Source organism: Spea bombifrons, chromosome 1, assembly GCF_027358695.1.
Source record: "Spea bombifrons isolate aSpeBom1 chromosome 1, aSpeBom1.2.pri, whole genome shotgun sequence".
Lineage (NCBI taxonomy): Eukaryota > Metazoa > Chordata > Amphibia > Anura > Pelobatidae > Spea > Spea bombifrons.
In genome coordinates, this window is record NC_071087.1 from 48,529,663 (window position 1) to 48,555,209 (window position 25,547).

The following is a 25,547-nucleotide window of genomic DNA, read 5'->3' on the forward strand; positions in this document are numbered from 1 at the left end:
GAAATTGCCAAACATTTGCCTTCTCCTAGGGAAAGTTTTAGTAGTTCATATATATATTTTTCTTTTTACCATTTATTGAGCATCCGCACTAACAGTAACATTTTAGAAAGGAGTGATTGCCAACAAGGCTTTTACAGTTCCGTTCTATAACTTTACAGTTAAACAAAGTGCCAAGAAGCTCTTACGCTAAATAATAGATTCTTAGCCAAAGTGCATTTCTTAGTGCCTCACATTTTATGTAAGGTAAGAAGTTTGGTTTTTTTAAGCTCAGAAGTGTTTAAACCACTTAAGCCTTGCGCAAGCCACTTTTTTTTTGTTTTGAGCATTGTATTGGCAGTTTCCAATTAAACTATCAATGGGATCGAAATCAATTTTATGAATTACATTCCATTATTTGTGCCTTTTTTAGCTGCAGTATTGAAATATGAAAACAATGTCATGAACATCAGACAGTTCAACTGTTCTCCTCATCCATACTGGCTTCCAAACTTCATGGATGTTTTTACTTGGTCTTTACCATTTGTTGGGGAGAAAGGTACGTTTCATTATGTGCTTCTTTGCTTTGCCTTTAATCATAGCCAAGTGCATTAGCCCTTTTCCCCTCTAGAGTTGACTTTCCACTCTTGGTTTTGGGTTATTGATATTGTAATATCATATAAAATCCTGCATATTGTTACCATTTACTTGAAGCGCCATTTTTTTTTTTTGACATGTTCTGTGTTTAGCTTTGCCAGCCAAACGGGTTTTAACATAACTGTTACATTTAACTATGGTGCTCTTGTAATTAAGTTTCAATTTGGGGACTCTGGCCGCAATGGGGATCTATAGTTTGGGTTTATTATTCACTCACCTAGGTGTTTTCAGAAAATTGTAATTTTAACTCCTTGATCTCACTGTCTATTTTAATCAACCCCAGGGACCAGCCCCTGCAGAAGAGCTCAGCAGGCTCTGCTTAGTGCATAAGTAATGTGCAGAGATTTCTTGAAAGTTACATCAATGATTAAGCCATGCTTTATGGAGAGCCAGTGCAGCCTTGCAGAAGATTAATCAGGGTTGGCTTTTCATAAAGCATACTGAAGTTGGGGAGTTGAAACCCCACCTTCAAGAGTATCCCCACTGGGTCATTGGATTTGCACATGCATGTATGTATCTCCGCTTTATGTCTTTGTAGCTACACAAATAACAGAACTCCTCTTTTGTGTATGTATATTTTCTTAAAAAATATCCGATAAGTTCAGTGACTGCTTTTTTGACTTTCCTGTAGAAACAAAACATTGGGGTTTCATTGTTTTTTTATTCTTCTTTACAGTGACAGAGATGCTTGTTAATGTACTTAGTATCTGCTCTGATGACGAACTGGTAACAGATGAAGATGCCTTTGATGGTAAGTGCCGTGTGATTTTGGATGCATATTTGTGCTTGCCATGTTTGAGTGCTTTTTGTACCTGAATGCCTCTTTTAGGCATGTTTTTTTGTGTGTGAAAAGAAGCACCATGCCTGACTCACGGTGGTGTGATGCATGATGGTATCAGCACTAAGTGAAGTGTGTTTAATGTATTACTTAGACAATATAAAGACAAAATCACATTGTGTTCTTTTTTCAAGCCTATCTTTATCAATGACATGCATTTCCATGCATAGAAAATGTATTCCATTGGCTTGGTTACTTTTACTGTACAGATTAAGGGTATACTGTCTGCAGCATCACACAATTTAGTTACTACATTCAACCATGATAAACACGAGGCTGATGATTCCTATAGGTATTCTCTCAAGCGTTACCCATTTACAGAGTAGGCCTGCTATCAGGCATATTAACATAGATACTGATGTGGGTCAGTACAATGACCAGGCAAAAGCCACTTACTGTTATGCCATTCGTGCAGTAGACCCTTGTCTCTTAGTTCACTTTCTCCATCTGAATACACACAGCCAGATGCTGTGAGAGTATAACACGTGAACACGGATGTATCCTATAGGCAGGGCCGGCCGAAGACTTAACACCGCCTGGGACGAAGTTTAAAATAAAGCCCCCCCCCCCGCCGACGCGGGGGGGGGGCGTCTATTTTAAATTTCTACAACGCCATTATTTCCCCCCCCCCCCCGGTACTTACCTTTAAAGAGTCCTGCTCTGCTCTGCCACGGTGCCGGCTTGTAATGCTGAGCGCCGGAAATTGACGCCACTTTCGGCGTCCAGCATTACAAGCCGGCACCGAGACCGAACAGGGAGACTCGCCGCAGAGGAGAGAGGGGCGCCGAGCGGGTAAGCGATAACCACTCGGCGCCCCCCTCTCTCTCTCCTCCGCTTCAAAACGAACAACAAAAAAAAAACGCTTGGGGCGGCAAAGTGCCGCCCCTTCTAAAGTGCCACCTGGGGCAATTGCCCCAGTCGGCTCCATTGTAGGGCCGGCCCTGCCTATAGGTGGTCTCTCATATGCCATTTATCAGCCACTGGCTATAAAGTATCAGCCAACTTTAAACCCCAGTCTGGCCCTGACCAGGACCTATTACGCACACAATGACGAAGGAAGAGTGGTCCTTGGTCCTGATGAGCACTGCTCGTGTTATGCATTTTCACCAGTAGACTGTTGTAGAGAGGAGATGCTGCAGATTTGCACCAATAGAACATGCTAGATATTTGCACATGTGGGGGTGGTGGTGCACCCAGGTCTCTATTCCTTTACATTCTGATGACATGTGAGACATAAGGATGTCAAATTTTTATATTTCTATAAATCAGGGGCTGACTGATGGCCAGGCGGCCTTGCCGGTTGAGGCGGCAGCCACCTGATATATATAGATTACTATAACAATATGAACCCAGTGGAATTTTATTATTTTAGTGATATGTACAGTGTAGCTGATCGAAATTCGGATGTGTCACCGATTCCTAGTGCTATGCCTTCTATTAAAAAATAGTTTACTCATTATGTAGATTGCCTGGCAACCATTTTGATGGAACAACTATAAAACCATCATATTTCAGTTGACATCTTTGTCCAGACAAATGTTTTACTGAAATACTAAATCACTCTAATATACTTATTAAAACATTGGATTAGTGTAAAATGCAGCATGATACAAAATAATTTGCATATAAAAAGTGTTGTCACTGTTTGGCATTGAGCTGCTTCCTAATTACTTGAACTAATTCAGTATATCACGCTAAAATGTCCTGGTCTTTCTTAGTTATGAAAATCCTGCCAACAGACAGCAGAAAGCACTTTTTTTTATGGCTTCACTTGCAAATGTGTCATAAAAGCCGAGGTGATTGGTTCTATGGCTTAAAGATAGTCTTTCTTCTTCACAAGTGACAAAATGAAAGCCCCCTCTGAAATGTATTTATAAAACTATTAGTGGAAAATTCTTCAGCTCGACAAGAAAATGTCACAGTTGATCAGGAAGCACTGAGGTGTCTCAGCAAAAATATTTTATTCACTACCAGTGTACACTCACGGAGGTTCGTCATCTTACTTTAATGATATGTGGCAACATTTAGGGGGCTCTTTGTATGTAATACACAAAACAATGAACAAAATATGTACCAATGTTTATACATTACAAAAGCATTCAGGTACCTTGTCCGTTATCATATATTATTTATTGTGACTTTTGCCGATTTGCTTTGGTTTGGAAAAAAAATTAGTGTGGATGTTGCTTGTGGACTGCAATTTTCAAATAATGCCACATATTCCCTTATAGACTTCATTCATTCATTCTTTTGGTCTTTGCATGGGGTCATTGTCCTTCTGAAACGTAATGGTGTGAAGCGTGTTCTGTTGCAGGATTTCTATCACATTAGGGATTAACCAAGAAGCACATGGAGCAATTGCTTGGGGGGGGGCAGAGTGGTGGGGACCATAAGCCTCATTCTGTAGTAGATTCAGTAGTTGTAGTAGACGGTGCTGTCTGTCAGATCTGGATTATTGTGAGAGTCGGTCAGATGCTGTAAAGCTGTTTCATCTCTACTAGTAAGTTTGTACCGTATTTCCCCAAGTATAAGACGCAGCTTAATTTTGGGGGGCCAGCATTTTAAAAAAAATATTACATAAAGTTATTGTACTGTCTGCCTGGGCATGATATTGTTGATATTGTGATTGATGTTAGCTGCTAGCAATTGTTAGCAACCACACTCCTATCATGCTCAGGCAGCCAGTACATGCACATCACTTTCAGCCTCCCTGTGCCCCCTACACACGGATCCATGCTATCACACACACACATTCATTCATTAATTTACTCCCCCTTACCTGAACTGCCGCTCTAAGACTTCCGTGGGGGCCGCTGTTTCCCCTCTGCCTTGCTCGAGCAGGAACTGAGCGGAGTCATGTGATGCGATGTGCATACACGTGACTCCACTGGGTTCCTGTGTCGCCGCGACGGATCAAGAAATGCTGCTGAGCAAAACAGGTAAGCAGCAGGTCCTCTTTCCGGCTGATTGAGTTGATTTCCATGTATTTTGCTCCCATCTAATTTTCCATCAATTTTTAAGAGGCTCAGGCCTGCAGATGACAAGTATCCAAACCGTACCTCCCACACTGTAAGGATAACGGGCAACAGTTTCAATCAAGAAAATAATATATGGTGGATCATTTAGAATCAGCTGCTATTATAGTTCTATAGCTAGAACTAGACTGCAGTTTCTCTTCGGTCTCTCCATCTTGTCCCTCGGCAACACTATGTCAGGCCTGTGACACGCTCGCTCTACAGGATATGAAGTGTTTAATGTTAATATAGTAGGTATGTGAGAGTGCACACTGTCCTTCAAAGGACCAAGTCATATCGGTGTGGTTCATGGTGGTGTTCCTCATTGTGGTGGCCGTTTTACACAAGACTTTTATTGCTAGTGGCTGACACTAACCACTGTGTGTCGAAACACTTTTTTTTTTTGTTTTTGCTGTAGTTCACAATGCCTAATCCACTCAACCATTTGCATTTGTGCTGTGTGCTTCTTTAACCCCCCTGATTTTATTCATTTTCTTATTTACTTTTACCTAATATTTCTTTATTTTATTTTACAGAAATCTTTTAACCTTTAGTAGATTTTTCATTCTTCTTTTTTCCCCCCTTTTTCTCCATCTTCAAATTTCATTTTATTTGTGTGTTTACCTCTGGACTTTCCTAAGAAGATCAACTTATTTATGCACAGAAGAAAGGTATTATCTTATTTGGGTTAAGAACGATTAAGAACATACCCATTTGCATTCCAGAAGTTGTCTAGTGCACCCACCCAAAAAAATGAATGACATATGGCTTTTATAACACAATAAAAATTGATAGGATTTATATGAAAATGTGCTGGTGCCAATATATAGCTATTTCCAATAAAAGGAGTTGGCAAAAACGTGAGCCCCATAAAGGAAAACCACTGTTAATGTCACTAGGTTTCTTTTGTTAAATTAAACTTGTGGCATTAGCGGGGCACAATTTTCAGATTTTCTGATTGAAATCGTGCTAAGTAGCTTTTATAGCTTTATATTAACTTAACAGTAAGTTTGCAGGTAATGGCACTCAGGATATGATTGTCATATCAGCCTTTTTCTTCTTACATAAATCTGCAACAAGTGTCCTCTGTTCCAGGATCTTCTCTACGAAGGTAATACAAATCAAAACAGGATCATAGTTAGTGAGTGTGATACTTAAAGGGACAGGTTAATGTCCCTGACACGAGAAAAAACAAAAAAGATAAACCCCACAAGGATGACCTGAAAACCCACAAAGCACCAATGTGGTAGTAAAAAGTGGACACTTGAATAAAATGGCAAATTCAAATATTACTATAAGGCAGATGCAGAAATAAAGAATGTAAATAGCATAAAATGCTTAGAAAAAAATGGTAAGATTAGTTCCAAATTGCGGGCGTGGAGCAACGTAGCAGCATGGATATCGTTGTATCTGACACACCTACTACAGAAGAATGTATAGTCTGTTCTCTGCATTCCTCCAAATGAAAAATAAAATGCTTACCATTCTCAGAATTTGCAGCCATGGTGCATGCATTTTCCATGATCTGAATTTTCTTGTTACTGATTGGCTATTTAAACTGCCAATTGGTGACGGTAAAATGGGGTTATTCCTGCATGCAGCATTTAGCTGGGGGGTGGGAAAAGGGACAGATGCATTTGAGGGGGGATTCTGCAGAATCCACATGCATTGGGACCATGTACCTATCATATGCGTTAAACTATATGCATATGATAGCTCGAGTGTCCCTTTAACACCTCATGGGACATTTTTGATGGACACCTATAACTTCCACATGTTGGTGACTAGCACATGTAAAGTGCTTCTGGCATTGTAGAGGATGGTCATGTGCCAGGTTCAATGTGCACTTTAATAGTTAATATTTATTGAAACTTACTGACTGTATATAATAATTGAAAATACAACATCAATTATACATTATAAAGCAGTGTGCATAACTGGCTGGCACAGCCTCCATAGTGACCTTACTCTTAGTCACACATGCAGCTTGCTGGGATATAAAGTCATATCCCTGATGATAGATGGCTGCCACGGAGGTAAGTGGCACAGGGCGACTGGACACTGCCCTGGGTCAGGCCTATTTTCTTTAGACTTGTTTAGAATTATAATATAAATGAAGGATGTTGACACATTACCGTTTTACAGTATTGTGATATATATGCAGCTAAAGTTACAAAACATAAAGGAGATTATTTATATAAAGGTATTCTGGTACAAAGTCTAGAAAATGATTGCTTGTTATTGAAAAGCTTGTTTTTACATGTTTGTTTATTTTTTATTCATTTTTATCGTATTCCTGGTTTCCAAACAAATTAGAAAAGCCATGTAAAGTGTGGATCCCCCTCCCGCTATTCCTGTTTGATTTTACAAAATCCTAAGTAATACATGAGCTGGATATAGTGTGAATCCTTTTGTTTACTAGCTTTCTAAAGCAGGACATTTACGTTTATCGTTTGAAGTTTGCAGTAGATTTGCGGTTACAGGTCACTAGTTCCATTATAAATTCTAAAAGGGCAACCCTGTGAGCTTTGGGGGAAATAGGGCTGAGGTCATCCCGTAAGTATATGTTTAGTTGGTTGCTTTTCTTGAGTCACCTCAACAATTTAAGCATTATATTGGGCAAGCTCAGCCGTTCATGCATTTTATAATGCATCATGAGTTTGGTAAGTTGGTTCTCTCCTTCAAATGCGCCTTCATTAGTTAACATCTATGAGTAAAATATATAAGGTGTGTATAAATTTGACCTGTGATACTGATGATCCAATGCCGTTTATTACAGGTGCAACAGCTGCGGCTCGTAAAGAAGTCATCAGAAATAAGATTCGTGCTATTGGGAAAATGGCAAGAGTGTTCTCTGTACTAAGGTGGGAAATCTGTCTATAAATGTATATTTTTTGATTACAGTGCAATACATGTATACACAGTGATTAAAGGTACTATAGACATCATATACGTGCATATCCTCTTTAAATTCTTCTTTTTTTGTCCCTTTGAAAATGTATATAGGGATTCAGCAGAATCCTTAGTAGAGAGCAAGCACCTCTTGGCCCCCCACTCACCATTACAAATGCAAATGTTCACCTCGTTCACACACTTTCTGAAGCCTGTCTTGCCCTGCTATTGGCGGCTCCAGCACCGGCCCGCACAAAACTCCCATGAGATCACCTGCCAGCGACGTTACGTGGTCCCTGCTGTACTCCTGTCTCCCACAGGGGGCTAACCCAAGTCTGGCCACCCTGTTTGAAGAACTTAAACTGCCGATGAAAATTCCCCATATGCATTTTTACTATTTTTTTGGCAACTTGGGTTGCAAAAGGTATTTTGGGCTAAACATGCCTTCTGCTTGCCACTGTGCAATCACGCTGTAATTGTGTGCACAAGAGTTTCAATGGGAGCACTTTCCTGTTACTAATTAGTTGCTTCAAGCAGCTAAACTTGGGGCAAAACATGGACTGCAGAGCGGATTGTACGCTGCGAGCCGCAGCTTTTTACAGTAAACCGTGCCTTTGAACCAAGGGCCAGGAGTGCCTTGTTAAACTCGACATGCTAATTTTACTGCTGATTAAATTATTCATAAGAGTGCATCTGGATTAAAACTAAAACCTGAACACATCTGTATGAATGGCTGTGACTATGATGGACTTGATGTCGGCTAATGCTTAACAGGGCTGCTAGTTGCCCTAAAATACAGTCGTATATATTCCATCTATCATTGTATTTAGAGAGAGCCTGCTGCTGGGCACCAGAGACCACAGACATGTCCCTTGGGCATATGTAGCTTGTAAGCAATAACCCGTGTATTTTATTTTGAGCCTATTGACATATAATCTGTCACTCTCGCCAAAGCTTCCCTTGCTGTGCTTTCAACTAATTATTCAACTAATTATTTTTGGTCCTCAGTTGCACTTGGCATTATATTTCATTTTATTCTGGGAGCAGAGCCAAGACCCGAGGTCCAGTCACCACAGGTGCAAGCACAGCTTTGCCCCAGCTGCTTTCTCAGTTGTGTTGTGTATCTGCACATACAGATGCGACAAGATACACAAGCACAGTTCCTGAAACAACAATGTTATCGCATTACATTAAAACTTCTCGTTTTTACTATCTTAACAGGATGCTGCAGCTGTATTGTGAAATGTTAATGATGGTCATTTGCAATAATCTGCAGGTATAGACAGACGTGGTCATCCAACATAAAAGATAAAAATGTCCAGGCTCTAATTGGCAAAATTATATTTGGCCTGTTTGTTTTATCCCGTAGGTAGAAATGTCTTTTATAAATATCAGCCCGCTATGGAGTAGTCTTATTATTATTAATATGGCTATGTTTCCCAGGAACACAGTAAAATGTGTGTGTGTATGTATATATAATATATCTATATATCTATATATAATATATCTATATATGTGTATATATATAATATATATATATAGCATGGTCTGTGCAATCACCATGTTATATAATATGAGAATGGCACTACTTTATGTACGTTTTAGCATTTGGAATTAACCACTGCAGGATCTCCCCCTAGGCACCCTATGTCATTCTTTAACATGTGCACCAAGTGCTGCCTTCTTACTAAGGGCTTTAAGAAACACCACAGCTACCTTGGAGCCTCACTCACCTTTTTGGTGTAGCTAACATGGTGACAGGGCCGTAGGAAGGGTGAGGCGAGAGAGGCACTCGCCAGGACTGGTTGGGGAGGGGCGAGCGGAAAGGCCGTCTGCCCTGGGCCAGTCTTCAGGGGACTGCCGAGGCAGCTGCACGATTGTGCTCTGCTCAAACAGCCCTGCTCATCAGGCGCCCCCGTGGGCAGTGCCACCCAGATACCATCAGCGCTGGTCTGGGGTGTGTGTGTATATGGGCAGTGTGTGTCTGTGTTTGTGTGTATGGGCAGTGTAGGTATTTGTGTGTAAGCTGGTATGTGTGTGTGTGTAAAGGCAGGGGAGTGTAAGGGCAGTGTATGTGTATACACGTGTGTATGGACAGGTGTCTGTAAAGGCAGTGTAGCTATTTGTAGGTTTGTAAGCTCGTGTGTGTGTGTATATGTCTGTAAGGGCAGTGTAAGTGTATATGCGTATTAATGGGCAGGTGTGTGTAGGGGCAGTCGTGTATGTGTATATGTGTTTATGGGCAGTCGTGTGTACGGGCAGTGTATGCGTATTAAAGGGCTGCCCCTATCCTCTGGAATGCCCTCCCCCGGTCTATCCGTCTCTCCCCCTGCCTTTATTCCTTCAAAAAAATCCCTCAAGACCCACTTCTTTAAGGATGCTTACAACATAGCACACTAACGGCCTCCCATACTCCCATATTCCTTTAGCTCACCTTTCCTAGTCCCTCTCCTGCAATACTTTTACTAGTGTGGCTGGTCTATCCCTAACAACGGCACTTTTGCCTATTGTGTAATACACCCAACTCCCTCTAGACTGTAAGCTCTTTTGAGCAGGGCCCTCCTCATCTGTTGTCTCTGTTAGTCAATTTGTAATGTAACATACTACTTGTTATGTCCTGTTTACCCATTGTACAGCGCTACGGAATTTGATGGCGCTATATAAAACAATAAATAATAATAATTAAAGGGCAGGTGTGTTTACAGGCAGTTGTTTGTAAGGGCAGTATATGCGTGTTAATGGACAGGTGTATATGTGTGTTTTTGGACAGGTCTGTGTAAGACCAGTGTAAATAAAACAACCTCTGTAAAAAAATAAAAATAAAAAAAAAATAGCTGTGGGGGGGGGGGCACAATTTTCCAGATGTGCAGAATCTGTTTTTTTGCTATACACTATCACATGTCAAGATACACTCCAGTGCCACCAACGATTAATTACTATGCATTCTTTAGCTGAAAACATTTTAAAACACACTTGCCATTTGGAGAAGCTGCAGCTCCAGAGCCCCCCACATTGTCCAGTTTTCACATTTGAAGTAGCCAATCAACATTTAAAAAGTGCTCCATTTGAGCACGAGTGCTTTCTGCACGTGCGGTCTTATTCCCTGGATCTCTTGTATGCAAGAGGGAAAAAGTTGTTTGGTTTTTCACTTGTTTGATGTCATGTGCGTTAAAGTTCACCCTTTAAGAGTGGTAATATGGTATATCATTTTATATCACACTTAAAAATATATTTATCTGTTGAAAGCCATATAATGTTATGAGTAAAAAATACGCTGAGGCAAACTGCCTAAGAAAATTGAAATAAAGTTAATACATCATTTATAACGCTTCACTGGAAAAGCTGTTTTTCCTTTTATAATAGTGCTGGATCACAAGGGACTTTCAAAAGGCAGAACATTAAGCAGTGAGTTTAAGGCTGATCGCGAAACGGGTAGCTTCTGTAATCTTGTTTAGCTTGAACCCGTTTGTGTATTTTAAAACATGATAAATGTTTATGCAGTCCACCGGAGATTCAGTTCTGAAATCATTTTGTTTTGGATTCCCTTCTCCACAATTTCTTCCAATTTGATGATTGTCCTATTTTCTGTTTTCATTTTTGTCAACAGAGAAGAAAGCGAAAGTGTGTTGACACTGAAAGGTCTTACACCCACCGGAATGCTGCCCAGCGGTGTTCTGTCTGGAGGCAAACAAACTCTACAAAGCGGTAAGAGCAATTTTAAATGCAGTACAAGTCATATTACATTTGATATGTTCAAAATAGCAGCCAATCTTTTTTTTTTTTCTAATAGAAAACTTAAGATATGTGTGTAATTCCATCTCGGGGGAACATATACATTTCAAGGTTTTGCTACAAATGTAACTACTCCTCTCCTCCCTCTGTGGGCGTGGCTTTGCTTTGGGGTGGACCAATCCACACATGAAAGTGTGGCTAGCTTTGAAAGGGGCGGGGTTAATGCCAGCTAGTATTAAATTGGCTGGGAGAAGGCGGTGAATTGGGCGGAGAGTGGACGTGGTTAAACACCACTCTCCTGCCCTGGAGAGATGAAAGTAACCCAGAGACCTGGACACGTGCCAGAAAACAAAATACGATTTCTACACTAATACGTTTTTTATTACCGACCATTTAAATCTAAAACATACATATTACAAATTGTAGCACCAACATGTTTTTTCTGTGCAATGTAGTCACAGATCTCAGTATGCCATTTATAAATGTCACCTGAATTGTTTTATGTAGTTCTGAGTTTCAAGGTTCAATGCGTCCCACCACACCAAGGGACGGTTTGACATATATCTCATGTAAAGGTGAGACCTAATATATTTCAAATAGAGCTGTGCTTTATGGACTTAATACTAATGTAAAAAATAAGAATATTGGGTAAAGAAGAACGGAAAATATTAATGAAAAAAGACTATGCATTTGATTGGATGTTTTTCGAAATTGTTATATCCCATTATTAACGAGTGGAGAGAGACGCCCATTAACAGACAATATTGTACAAAATAATAAAACACATTAGTGAGTCATATAATTTTTAAGGTCCTCAGAGGTTGTCATTCTTTTTCTATGAGGGCCCAATAAAGGGTATCATGTGACTAAAGACACCTGAATGAGTACTTCTCGTGAAGAAGGGAGTTGATGTGAAATGCTGATTATGAATGCATTTTGACATTAGATTTGTTACATTAGTTTAGTCAACATGCAATTAGCCAATTGAATGCGTGTATTTCTAAGGACTATTAACTGGTGGTTCAGTGTTACATGACATGAGCAAAATCCCCACTGCTCCAACTTCAGTTTCCATCAGAATATTGTTACAAGAAGTCACAGGTGGCGCTGCGCAGGTTGAGCGCAAGATCTTGACACTGCCCAGTCAGGGGACTTTGTGAATGCTTCTGCTTCGGCCTTAACAACTTCATCTATGAGCCATGGAAGGTCTACAGGGTTTGTAACATCGTTGCTTGCACTCAGAATAATACCCAGGACACCTTGTATACCTGCAGACTTTTTTAGGATTTATATAATTGTCAAAATTGTGTTGTTGTTGTTTTTTTTTAACTATTTTTTCCTCTTAGCTTTTGTGAAGTTTATTGCATGGTACTAGTGATAATCTGATCTTTCTACCTTTTCTTTGTGTATGTATTGTCCAAAGTATGCTCTGTAAATGTTTCATTCTGCCCACATGGGTATTCTTTTTTTAGTTTTAAACACTGTGGTATTGTTTCTGAGGTTCTTGTAGGATACATCTGAAAACAAACTGGAATCCTAACAAACAATAAGCACTGTGTAACATTTGCTCTTATATGTCAGGTTTTAATCTCAAATGCATCTAATTTTGAATAACCATTTCTGATCAGCCAAAAAAAAATGTCATATCACATTTTGTTACAGCCGCAAGTGACAAGTTTACATATTTTGTATTTTAGTATTCAAAAGTTGCTCTTCCTTTTTCACTTCTGTTCCTGTATCAGCAATAATCTGTGCTACACATTTGTACACTCTTTTTAATATTAAATTATAATGAACATTCAAAAACTTAGATGGGGACACAAAAAAAACTGTGAGTTTTTAAAAATACAGGTTCGGTATTTACTGGCAAGTGAAAACATGAATATTCATTTTTTGGGGGGTGAGGGATTAAGGATTCATATAATCAGGATGTGGGACAGTGGTAGGCTTATAGATAGGACAAGAATAGGAATTGCCAGAACGAGGCGGTGCTGTGGAAACCAATCCACTGACTTCCCATGATACCATGAACATTGTGACTTGTTAATTAATTACGGTTGTGTTGGCCATATTGATGGCCAATAGATGTTGGAAGTCTCAAGCTTTCTGCGACATAAATTTATGCCAGAATAAAGCAGATCGTCTTTAGAGAGGCTGGAAACAATCCACAGTTGCACGCTTGATCAATGCAGGCTTGATGAAAAAGGGTTCACGATACCTCTGTTATTAGCCTGGTATTTTGCGTGATATTAGTATAGTCTCCAACATTTCCAGGGATCAGCAATCCCTGTGTGTGTGCGTTTACGCAGGTCATTCTTCGTGGTTTTACACATCAAACTGCACTCATTATTGAACAGAACATGAAAAACTGTACCGTTGCGTTGTTTCCATTTAATAAGACAAGGTTACCGACCCCTGGGAGCACAAACAAACCTCTGCTTGTTAAATCGCAGCCTATGTTGAAAAAATGGTTTAAGCTATACTTGCTTTGACGGCTGGTCGGTATTTCAGATTAAATGCGAATATTGCAGTCATTTATCTAACCCAATGTTTTACCCCTTAATTACATGTGTAGCATTCTTAGAACACTACTTGGCAACATTACATTTCTTATTGGCTGCTTAATATTTTATTTTGTATGTTATATGTTATATAACTTGTAGAGAGAACCAAAAATAGGAAGAGGGCTAGAAGAGTGCTCAAAATGAAACAATGAAACACACAACTACTAGGCTAAAATATATACTCATGAATGCATTTCTAATCTTTGAGCAATTAAGAAATTAACATTTATGCTCTGTTTAATATACCTTTAATGACCTTACAATGGCTGTATCTCTTGTTTAGGTTTTAGGATAAAACTCTCTTTAAGCTCGCCCTCACAGTTCATAGGAAAGTCTGGGAGATGCGCTTTAACCTACTGGGGCTCACCTATGAACTTATTGTTTAGTGACTGCGATTAATTAAAGGTCACAAATGTGATTCATCTACTTTAATAAGAATCGATATGGTGCCAGCGCAATCGTGAGGTGCACCAGTTGGCTTAGTTTATAAAGTAATTTCAAATAGAAGGCCTCTGTCTTATTTAGGCCTTTTTGATAAGAAATAACAGGGAGAGGCCAGAAGCTGCTGATATCCAGCTCTCCACCGTAGTGCTCAGGCCTTCCAGTGAAAAAATGTATTTAGACACGATAGATTTGGAATTTTCTATGCTTCTGGTGCAAAATGTGAAACGGTGGTGCAGTAACTATAGAAACCATTTTTGCACCGGTTTTCCATTTTATACATAACCATAAACCATAAAAAAAGGTATGTTGTCTGCATTGCATCTTTGATTTCAAGTATTTTTATTTTTAAACCTCACGTTCCTTGGAATTTCAAATAATCATGTTTTCTTTTCTTTTTTTTTTTTTTTTACATCTAAGCTGCAAATTAAAAATGTGAAAAATAGCCAATCTGCCTATCTTCTGTGTAGCATTTATGTTGTCTGTGCAAAAAAAAATTGTTAGCACTTATCGTAACTTATAGTTCACCTGCTCCTTTGCTGCTCACTGACTTTTTCTTCGAGTTGGAATCCTCTGCTCATTTTTCTTATCCGTTTTGCTACCCTTTCTTCTCCTTAGCTACTGTTGAGGCTATAGAGGCTGATGAAGGTAATTGGCAAGCTCCCTTTCTGCTGCACATGCACCAGACAAGGGTCCTGCTGGGTGTATTCATTTTGCTGTAGCTTGTACAAAGTGTGTGGGTGTTGGGCTAACAATTGTGGCTAAGTATTAATCAAATCTTCTTGCTTTAAAGAGGAGCTAATGACCAGAACTGACTTTCATGTCAATAAAATAATTTCCACCGATACAACACAATCTGTATTTTATTGAGGCAAAAACAGAGCGTGACAGATGTTAAAAGCTCACACAAAGTATCTTTAAATCATTTTTCTCTGTCAACTCGTTATACCGTACATTTCAGCAGCCCCTTATAAATACGGTACAGTCTGTACACATTACTCTTCATTGTTGTAATTCTCTATCACATGGAGTTATTAATCAAATTTCTACATTTCTTGTTCAAAAGCAAAGCTTAAAACTCAAACTACTCAACAAAATCATTTTTTTTTCTATATTTGCCTCAATTGAAACATTTTGGTTCTTGGCCTTCTAACAGAATGTTTGTAAAACAACAGATTGGGAGATGCCCAATGTTAACTTTATCCCAACTATTGTTCGCAAAAGAAAAGCTCCCCTTTAAATCAATCTTTCCGGTTGTATTTTTTTCTTGTACAGCAAGAATAACTTTCCATATAACGCTAAATTTATCACCATATATTGGATCGCTCATAGAATTGAATTGAGTATGTTCTAAAAATTCAAAATTTGGAACTCGTCAGTAAGAGAAAAATACAACTGTCTTCTCTTTTAAATAGCAGCACCTTTAACTGCTATTTATGTTGGAATTATGTATTCCTACCAGCAAAATCTAATTTGCAGTGTGCATTGTTGTCGCCGGTTTGGCTGTTTTTTTTCCTGTGGTTTCTGTGATTTTGTGTTGTGTATACTATAACATTGGTGTAAACTGCTAACACTTAATGGGCCACATTTACTAAATGACAGTAATGTTTTATGATGAAATCATTATCACGTAGAAAAGTCTCTATTACCATTATTTTCTGTGACCTTTTACGCTAATTATGAGCTGCCTTCACTCATATTCTTATCGAATACTAAATGAAACATTGATTGAAACCTCATCCTGCACATTAATATATTTAAGCAACATTTTTATAGATAATCTACATTGGAAAGGCTAATGTAAACTGATTCATGCTGCAGTGTGTTAGAACAAATCTCACGATTGGTTATAGTGCCATATTCAAGCAATAAAAGATGGTTGTAAACTAGAAAGTATTTTTTTTCATTTAATATATAAACCAACAACATATTCAAATATTTCTTAATATTATATTATTATTATGGTTTTACTTCTATGGGAAATACAGGTTATTAATGTATTAACATTTTCAACAATGTTTTCAGCAGTTAAGTTTTGGAAACTAGAAAAACCATTTAAAAAAAATAATAATAATTTATAGTTCCCTTTTTAATATAAGAAGCTGTCTGGAATAACTTTGCTTACTGGCTTTTGCTTTTCTTCCATTTCCTACTTTTCCATGCTTCCTACCCTTATCTAATTGTGTAAAACGATACATTCATTTATTTGTGGTACTAAACAAAAAGTCATAAAAGGTCTATACATTTTGTTAGTTGCATTTAGGTTAATGTATCGCAACCAGACCCTGAAGAAAATTAATTTAAGCTGGGTCTCAGGAATCTACATTTGCATCAAGCTGTCTTTAATATGAATGTGGTTTACTTGTTTGCAAAGAACTAGGAGAAGGGTATAGAACAGGGCTAGGCCACATGTGACTCACCAGTTGTCAATTTGAGCCCCCATTACCATAAGCAAAGACCCATTAAAATCCAAATACGCATGTTGCGTGACCAGAAACTTGCACATTTTTGTAGAAGAATAATTGTGCAAAGCTGTGCTATCTGTAGAGATCTTAAAAATTACCACTGAATAACAATCAAGTAACAGGCGATATAGGAGGTAACAGGTAAAAAAGAATTTTGATTGAGAGTATGTCGAAATGTTACTGGGCATAAATTATCCAAAGCTTTCTGTAGTCCATTTCAGAACCTAAAATAAGTAAGTAGTTTGCCTAAAACTTCAGGTGTTTTTCCCCCTTACTTTCTAAGACATGGTATATGCCTCCTATTAACAAAGAGCTTAGAAAATAATGCTAAGTTTATTTAGAAATTTAATTATTTAAATGTTGTATCTGGCTTTAAATATCTCTTAGAACTGAAATAATCCTATTCTGCTCACCAGCGTTTTTTGTTTTAGACTTGCTAAGCACCAGTTCCAAATATGTTTTGTAAATACAAACCTTTAATATGGTGGACTTTTTTATCTAAAACACAATGTGCAATAGATACATTAAATACACTCTGAAATATTTAAGGTGCTTATATATTATTTATTATTATTGATTATAAAGCGACTTCATGTTCCGCAGTGCTATACAGTGGGTAGACAGGACATAACAAATAGTACATAACAATTTTCACTTACAGAGTCAAAAGGTAAGGAGGGTCCAGCTCAAATGAGCTTGCAATCTTCAAAGGAAAAATATTCAGTTTGTATAAGGACAAATGGCTTCTTTAGATGTCTTACATAGAAGAACAGTATAATGTGAATGCTAAATATGCATTCATTTTTTAAAATTTAAATACATGTTCTTCGATATTATAGAATGTAGTTATGGGCGGCTACAAACTATGGGAGCTTACCAAGGTTTTTCATTTGTAAATAAAGTAATAAAAATGAAAAACAATCTTAACAAAGCAAATAAAAATGGGGGAAAAAATAAGATTAAATAACCATGCAGTTGGACTGAGAATTTATTAGTTTAAACGATTAGTATAGATGTAATACAATGATCAAATCTCTTCCAAAGTTAAACATTTTTCATGTGTTTGTATGAAAAAAAATTATAACACTGAGGCCAGGATTAATTTAGCTGTAGAATTTTTATACTGCATTTTTGTCAATTTTTGTGTGTCCAGTTTACACATTGTTAATGCTTAAAATCCCATCAACACCATCATCACCGTCACCCCTCATAGCATTAGGAAATTCAGACCCCCGTTTTAATAATGTCAAGTACCACATTATGCTTCTTACTGTAATTTTAAAAAAATAACTCGCCATTTGCTAGGGCCCTGTGACTAGAATGTTGCAACTAAATGTGGTTAAAATATAACATGCACTACATATGTTGGTTAATGTAAATGAACGCTTGAAAAACCTTAGTAATGCAATTAAAATGGCAAACCATACAACCTGAACTCGGCAAAATACTTTTGCTTTGGCTGGCATATTATTTGTGTTGGCATTTTTAACCCACCTTAAGAAAATATTTTTTCTCTTTCACACGTCATACCATTTGTTTGAATAATTTTTTTCTCCTACACTGCGGCAAAGTTTATATTTCTAACCATGTTTCTATTGCCTTTTTTTTGTTACATCCCCGTTTAGCTATCAAAGGATTTTCACCACAGCATAAGATCACTAGCTTCGAAGAGGCCAAAGGCTTAGATCGCATTAACGAGAGGATGCCACCACGCCGAGATGCTATGCCTTCGGACTCCAACCTTAACTCTCTCAACAAGGCTATTTCTTCAGAGACCAATGGCACTGACAGCAATGGCAGCACCAGTAGCAATATCCAGTGACCACTTCCTGTTCGTTAATTAATATTTTTGTAGCTGCAAGGCATGACAGGTTGCTGCATAACATCAGCTGGGTGATCATAATTTGGGAAAATGCTACTTACTCTTTGGGTTTTGTGTTGAATAATTCAGTTTACAATGTCATCTAAAAATTTAGTCAAATCTATTTTAGTGAGGTCACTTGCCTCAGCTGATTTGCTTGTAAAAAAACAAAACAAAAAAAATCATACTTTTGAGTCAATAGTACACAGTTACAAAAAGAAAGCTACTTTCCAGCTGTGTTGGGGACTTCTAGTCACATTACTGAAGGGCCTTTTAGTTATCGAACATACAGTACGTCTTTGTCTAATTTCTTACTAACTATTGTATGTTTACAGTTGCAGCACTAAACTACAGATAGACATGAAAACATTTTTAACAATGTACAAACTAAAATAAGGACTATTTATTGATAATGTTTTGTTACTCTCGTCAGGCATTGGCTTAACTGTTTTTTTTTGGGAGGGGGGGTCTTTTTTTCTCTAACACTTTAGCGAGCAATGCATTGTAAGCCCCCCTATAGCTGCAAATTAATTAAATAAACCATAACATGGAGAAAGGACTTCAGTGCATTGCTTCTGGTGGGGTAGTGGGGCAAATGGTGAAAGATAAAGAATGTTATACATTTGTTAAAGATGCCAAAAAGGAAAGTTTAATTTTGTACAGATTATGCTTACCTCAGGTTAATTTAGTGTGCTTGAACGCCCTTCTTACTTTAAAACACATAGCTTACTTATTTGGCAGTTAATATCTGAATAATATTTTTTCCTTAATGAAACAAAACTGGAATAAATATCATTATATATAATTTTTTTTTGCTGTTATATCTAAGGTTTTTTTGGTAAATAAAGTATTGGTTGTGGCTTGCTAAATTTCAATATTTATGAGTGGTGCATTTTTAAGTATAGTGAACAAGACACCATATTAAGTGCAGTGAAAAGCATCTATATTCTGTAAAAATCTGCTCTATGCATGTTTTATAAGACAAAATGGCTGTATAGGCCTGTATGGGACTGTAATGCGCTTAGTGGTTGGACTTATACTGGAAATGTATGTATACTGGCATACTTTACATTCTCTAAAAAAAAAAAAAAAAATTATAATAAAAAAAAAATGCTTAATGCCTTTGAAATTTTGTAATCAAACTAAAAGAAAATGCTTTGAAAAAATCTACAGAGGGGAAAAGAATATTCTTAATGTTTTTTAACATACGCTTGTCAATGCACATATATATGGTTAGCATGTTTAGCAAACCTTGTGAAATTTAAAATAAGTTTGTGGTTACATGTGATACTCCTAAGTGCATGATAACTGTTTAGTGTCATAATGGTTTGGTCATTCTGTTACGTTACGTCACGTGCCACAAATGTGTAAATTTTTTCACTTTTTCCCCTTTATAATATGAGTTACGGGTTATTAATGACTCCCGACAACAATGAGATAAACATTTAAGAAAATATTGAATAAATTAAATTCATTGCTATTTTCTAACAATTGTTTAAGTGCCCAAGTAATTCACTACAGCCTAAAGCCTTGCCTTTGTAATTTGACTTCTGAAATGTTGGCAATCGAAGCATGCACTTGTAACAATGACAAAAAAAAAAGCATTTTATATTACTACTCAATAAAATGTGCATGAACTTACGCAGCCATCTGCTTCCTGGTCTTTCTCTCATCAACGATGACTCTATTGCATGATAACAAAACATAGAAGTAGAATAATGGCACTGGCAGAATAATGGTTATGAGAACCTCTCAGGTATCACAGTGCTGAATATATACTGAAAATTATATATATATATATATATATATTACTCACTCTATAATTACATTTAAACCCACGTAAGGAGGTTACATGGGTTTGAATGTAATCATAAAGTGAATAATATATAGAATTTTCAATGTATATTTTTTCTCAACCGTCCATCGCCTTCCTCGCCACCACTCCCTTGTCAGGGGAGGGCTTGGACCTTCTGCCCCGGAGGGCAAGAAAAGCCCATCAACCCCCAACATACGCACTGGCACACACATGTACACACACGTATATACCACACAATACTGTCTTGCTTGTTAACACAGACAATTCTACTTGCCATCTAATACACTTATACAGACGGTGTTTATTTTCATGGCCAAGCCAGAATCTGCCCATACATAGATACTTTGTGACAGTGCTTTCTGCCAAGTGAAATGAAAGACATAATGAGCATAATAAATTTAAAATTGCTCTTTCTGTCTCTTCCTCTTTATATTTTCCATTAATTTCTCCACCCTTCCATTGCTTTATTCATCTCATCTTGTTCTGAAAGACCCTTTTCCAATTCATTCACCCCTACCTCCCTTTGTAGTAACGTTATTCTTTTCACCAAGCCTTTGCAGTCGTACAAACTGCAGAAAGCAAATTCAATACCAAGCTCATTCATAATTTGTATAAAACAATGTAGGAATGCTATCTTGCAGTATAATGTAACAGGGCATGTTCTCTCTTCCTCAATTGTCTCTCAGACCCTTGTTACATAGGTTGAAAAGCCCATCAAGTTTTCCTATCTTACGAGGTTTATACATGTTTTATTTGTTTGTAGGAAAAAGATAAAAATGCTTTGACTCCAAAGAAAACCAGAATGTTCAATAAATAAAGGAAAGATGATCCATCATATAGGCCATCTAAACACAAGGTTACAGTGAAACACATACCGTATTTGTTTGATTATAAGATGACCCCCCTAACATTTTGGATCTTAATGAAAGAAAAAAACAAAACAGAAGGCCTGAATATAAGACAAAAAGTCAAAACTACTATTCTTGCTTAAGTTGTTTAATCACTCTATCTCTCTCATGCTCTCACTTACACTCTCATTCACTGTCTCTCATTCTATCAGTCAACGTCTCCCTACCTTCACAGACCACGTCAGTGTTCTTGTCTTATTTTTCGCAGCTCCACTTGTTCGCTTGCCTCTTTTTGGCCAAAAGGCCAGAAAATTGCAGACGGATTTGTGAGGAAAGAGAAGTGTTTCTGCACATTTACACACGATGTAGGACTCATTCTATGCAACAGACATACACAGTACAGTATAAAAGTATTAATCACTGCTATTCATTATACAATTTTTACTTATAAGAAAGTTCTTGTAATTGGCAGTATGGAGTTGGTAGGCTTCATTATTTTTTTGTTTTCTTCTTGAACTCAATTATTGGTAACAAGCTTCATGGGCAGCCACTTATTTTTCCCATTCTTGATGTCTGCTTCACTTCCCATTTAGGTGATAATGTTTTTTAATGACTCATTGTTATTCTCCGTAGGATAGTTTTATATTTTTGGCACACAGGCACAATGTAATAAAGATGGCCATAAGTAAGAAGAGGAGATATTCACATCACTTTCCATTTTTGTTTTTTTTGGTAAAGCCTATAATATATTTTGTATACTCGTATTGCTGGACATTTTCTTTTTGTTTTTATTATTAATAGAAACAGAGTTGTGCGTTTTTTTTTTTTTGTTTTTTTTTTTTTACACTACATAACCAAACGTATGTGGACACTTGGGCATTACACCTATATGAGGTTATTGGACATCCCATTCCAAAACTAGGGGCATTTAATAGGGAGTTGCAGCTTTAACAGTCTCTTTTTCTTTTTTTTTTTCTGGGAAGGCTTTCCACATGGCTTTGGATTGTGTCTGCAGGGAAGTTGCCTAAAACATTTCTGTATGCCACAGCATTTACATTACTCTTCACTGGAACTAAGGGGGCCTAGCCCAAACCCTTGAAAACAGACCCATACCGTTATCTCTCCTCCACTAAACTTTGCAGTAGGCACTAGTTTTTCTGGTATCTGTCAAACCCTGATTTGTCCATCAGGCTTCCAGATTCATCACGCCAGAGAACACATTTCTATTGCTCCAGCGGTAATATGCTTGGCATTGCTCATAGTGATCTTTGACTGCGTACACAGTGCTTGTACTGATGTTCCTTCCAGAGGCATTTTGGAATGCTATAATAAGTGATGCTACAGAGGACAAGCATTCTTTAACTAAACTATGTGCTTCATGAAGTGTTAAATAGTTATCCAAATGGGAATCAGCCTAGGGATACAGTGATCCACATATGTATAGCACACCAGCCCATATGGCAGGCTATTGAAAATAAGTACAGGCACGCCAGGCAAATATCTGGGGGGCTGGAGACCAATGGCACCTCCCACGTACCTTTATGGCTGCTCCTGCATTCCATCAACCACTGGCTTTAACGTGCCAGTTTTCATACGCAGTGTGGCCCTGAACAGGTATCTGCTAGGGAGATGAGCAGGCATTTGTCCCTGTGCCTCCTATCGCAAGCACCCAACCTCATGTAGGCTGCAATCAGCCAAAATGCATCACATCAAAACCTTAGAAATTAGTTGAATATACAGTATCTCACAAAAGTAAGAACACAACTCACATTTTCGTAAATACCATATTGGCTCGGATATAGGCCGCACCCTAAATGTTAGGTGCTTTTTTAAAGAAAAAGTTTTGTAATAGATATGCTGCCACTCTGCCCCCGCACCCCGAGATATGCTGCCACTCTGTCCTCCCCCCCTCGAGATATGCTGCCACTCTGTCCTCCCCCCTCGAGATATGCTGCCACTCTGCCCCCCCCCGACTTACCAGAGCAGACTCCCGGGTGTCTTGTGAGGCCGGTGGGGGGACATCTACGTAATACGCATATACAACTTCCGGCACTGGAAGTTGTATTGTGTAGATGTCCCCCGCCGTCCCCGCAAGACACCTGGGAGTCTGCTCTGGTAAGTCGGGGGGGGGCAGAGGTAAAACGCATCGTGCGGACGTTCACCGGCTGCGGCGATGCGAGCGTGAACGACCTCCGCTGCCGGCACGTCTGCACGATGTGCTTTAACAATCTCCCTTGCCGGGACTCACCTCGTGGGAATTCCCGGCAAGAGAGATTGTTGAAGCACATCGAGCAGACGTGCCGGCAGCGGGGGGTCGTTCACGCTCATCTCCACAGCCGGTGAACGTCTGCACGATGCGCTTAGACAATCTTCTGTGCCGGCACTTCCCACGGGGGGAGGCTGTCAGAGTGTATCAGAGAGTAGGATACAGGTCCCCTGCACCGCTGCGGGAGATCTGTATCCTAACCCGGAACTGCATTACCCGGGCGTCGGGCGATATGAATTGCGCATTCCTGCGCTAAACCCCGAATATAGGCTGCACCCCCATATATATTCGGGCAAATACGGTATTTTATTATATCTTTTTATGTGACAACACTGAAGAAATAACGCTGTTACAATGTAAAGTATTCACAAAAGTTATGGTGGGAAAAGGTGATGGAAACCCTTTCCACTTAAAATTAAGGGGGGTAGTAGAAGCATTATTAAACACTCATCCACAGACACCAGACAAGCCAGAAGGCTTGTTTTTTCCCTCAGAAATCTCATGGTGCTGCCACAACCACAAGGGATTCTGGGTAGGTGCATGTAAATAAGGTCAACAATGTAAAGTAGTGAGTGTACAGCCTGTATAACAGTGTAAATTTGCTGTCAAATTAACTCAACATACAGCCATTAATGTCTAAACCTTGGCAACAAAAGTGAGTACACCCCTAAGTGGAAATGTCCAAATTGGGCCCAACTGGACACCAATTGGACACCAACTACTATACAATATCTCACAAAAAGTGAGTACACCAGTCACATTTTTGTAAATATTTTATTATATCTTTTCATGTGACAACACTGAAGAAATTACACTCTGCTACAATGTAAAGTAGTGAGTGTACAGCCCGTATAACTAAAGTCTAAACCTTGGCAACAAAAGTGAGTACACCCCTAAGTGGAACGTGTCAGTTTATCTGAAATAAAAAAGGGGGTCCAACCCGGTACTAGCAAGGTGTATCTAATAAAGTGGCCAGTGAGTGTGTGTGTATATATATATATATATAATTATATACTGTATATAGTACAGAACATTTTTGAAAAGCACAAAGTTTTAAGCGATCATTAAAATTATATTGCTAGTATTAAATCTAAACAACAAAGTGTTAAAATGGTGGATATACAGAAAATAACATGTATTACAATAATTGCATAGTTAATTTAATTAAAGTCAACAGCAATTCATCTCTTACAATTAGTTTCTAATGTTCCAAATAAAACTAATTACTTGTATGGCAGTTTACAAGCTAACTGATCCCTGTAAACATCCTGATGACCAGCGATTAATTAAATTAAATCTCTTCATTTGAATAAGCATAAAATTGTATCCCAAATTGCATATTAAAAGTGAAGCACCCAAATCTCAAATCTGACATTTTGTGTGATATATAGCTGCCTAATATTGTGTAGGTCCCCCTTTTGCCACCAAAACAACCCTGACCTGTCAAGGTATGGACTCTACTAGACCTCTGGCACCAAGACGTTAGCAGCAGATCCTTTCAGTCCTGTAAATTCGAAGTGTGGCCTCCATGGATGCATCCTGGTGCCATGTGTTCTCCAGGTAAGCGCACACGCACCTGGTCATCCTCGTGATGTAAAAGAAAGATGTGATTCATCAGACCATCCTACCTTCCTCCATTACTCCGTGGTCCAGTTCTTATGCTCACATGCCCTTTGTAGGCACTTTTGGCAGTGGCCAGGGTCTGACTATTCTGTGGCTACGCAGCCCCATCTGCAACAAACTGCGATGCACTGTGTGTTCTGACAACTTTCTATCAGAACGAGCATTAACTTTTCCAGCAACTTGAGCTACAGTAACTCCTCTGCTGGATTTGATCACAGGTGCCAGCCTTCGCCCCCCACATGCATCAGTGAGCTTTGGCGGCACATGACTACTATTCTTTCCTTGGACCACTTTTCATAGGTATTGACAACTGCAGGCCTGGGAACACTCCGCAAGAGCTGCAGTTTTTGGAGATGCTCTAACCCAATAGTCCAGCCATCACAATTTGGCCCTTGTCAAAGTTGCTCAGATCCTTAAGCTTGCCCATTTTTACTGCTTCTGACACATTTTGAGGACAAAATGTTCAGCTGTCTAACACATTCCACCCATTGACAGGTGCCATGATAAGATGATGTCAGTGGTCATACATTTATAAATACTATATATTATCTTAG

General features: G+C 38.5%; 1 protein-coding gene across 4 annotated transcripts in view; it reads left to right on the forward strand.

Moving 5' to 3' along the window:
- PPP3CA (protein phosphatase 3 catalytic subunit alpha) overlaps positions 1-20,081 on the forward strand; it is a 100,093-nt gene extending 80,012 nt beyond the window's left edge. Inside the window, exons 9-15 of one of the 4 annotated variants that reach the window (XM_053461544.1) lie at positions 410-535; positions 1,310-1,384; positions 5,130-5,156; positions 7,265-7,349; positions 10,985-11,082; positions 14,733-14,762; positions 18,205-20,081. In XM_053461544.1, the coding sequence (XP_053317519.1) occupies positions 410-535; positions 1,310-1,384; positions 5,130-5,156; positions 7,265-7,349; positions 10,985-11,082; positions 14,733-14,762; positions 18,205-18,401 (638 nt within the window). In that variant the 3' untranslated portion in view covers positions 18,402-20,081. The remainder of the gene's footprint in view (positions 1-409; positions 536-1,309; positions 1,385-5,129; positions 5,157-7,264; positions 7,350-10,984; positions 11,083-14,732; positions 14,763-18,204) is intronic. The other 3 variants (XM_053461546.1, XM_053461545.1, XM_053461547.1) reach the window with 3 other exon arrangements.
- Positions 20,082-25,547: the final 5,466 nt, after the last annotated feature.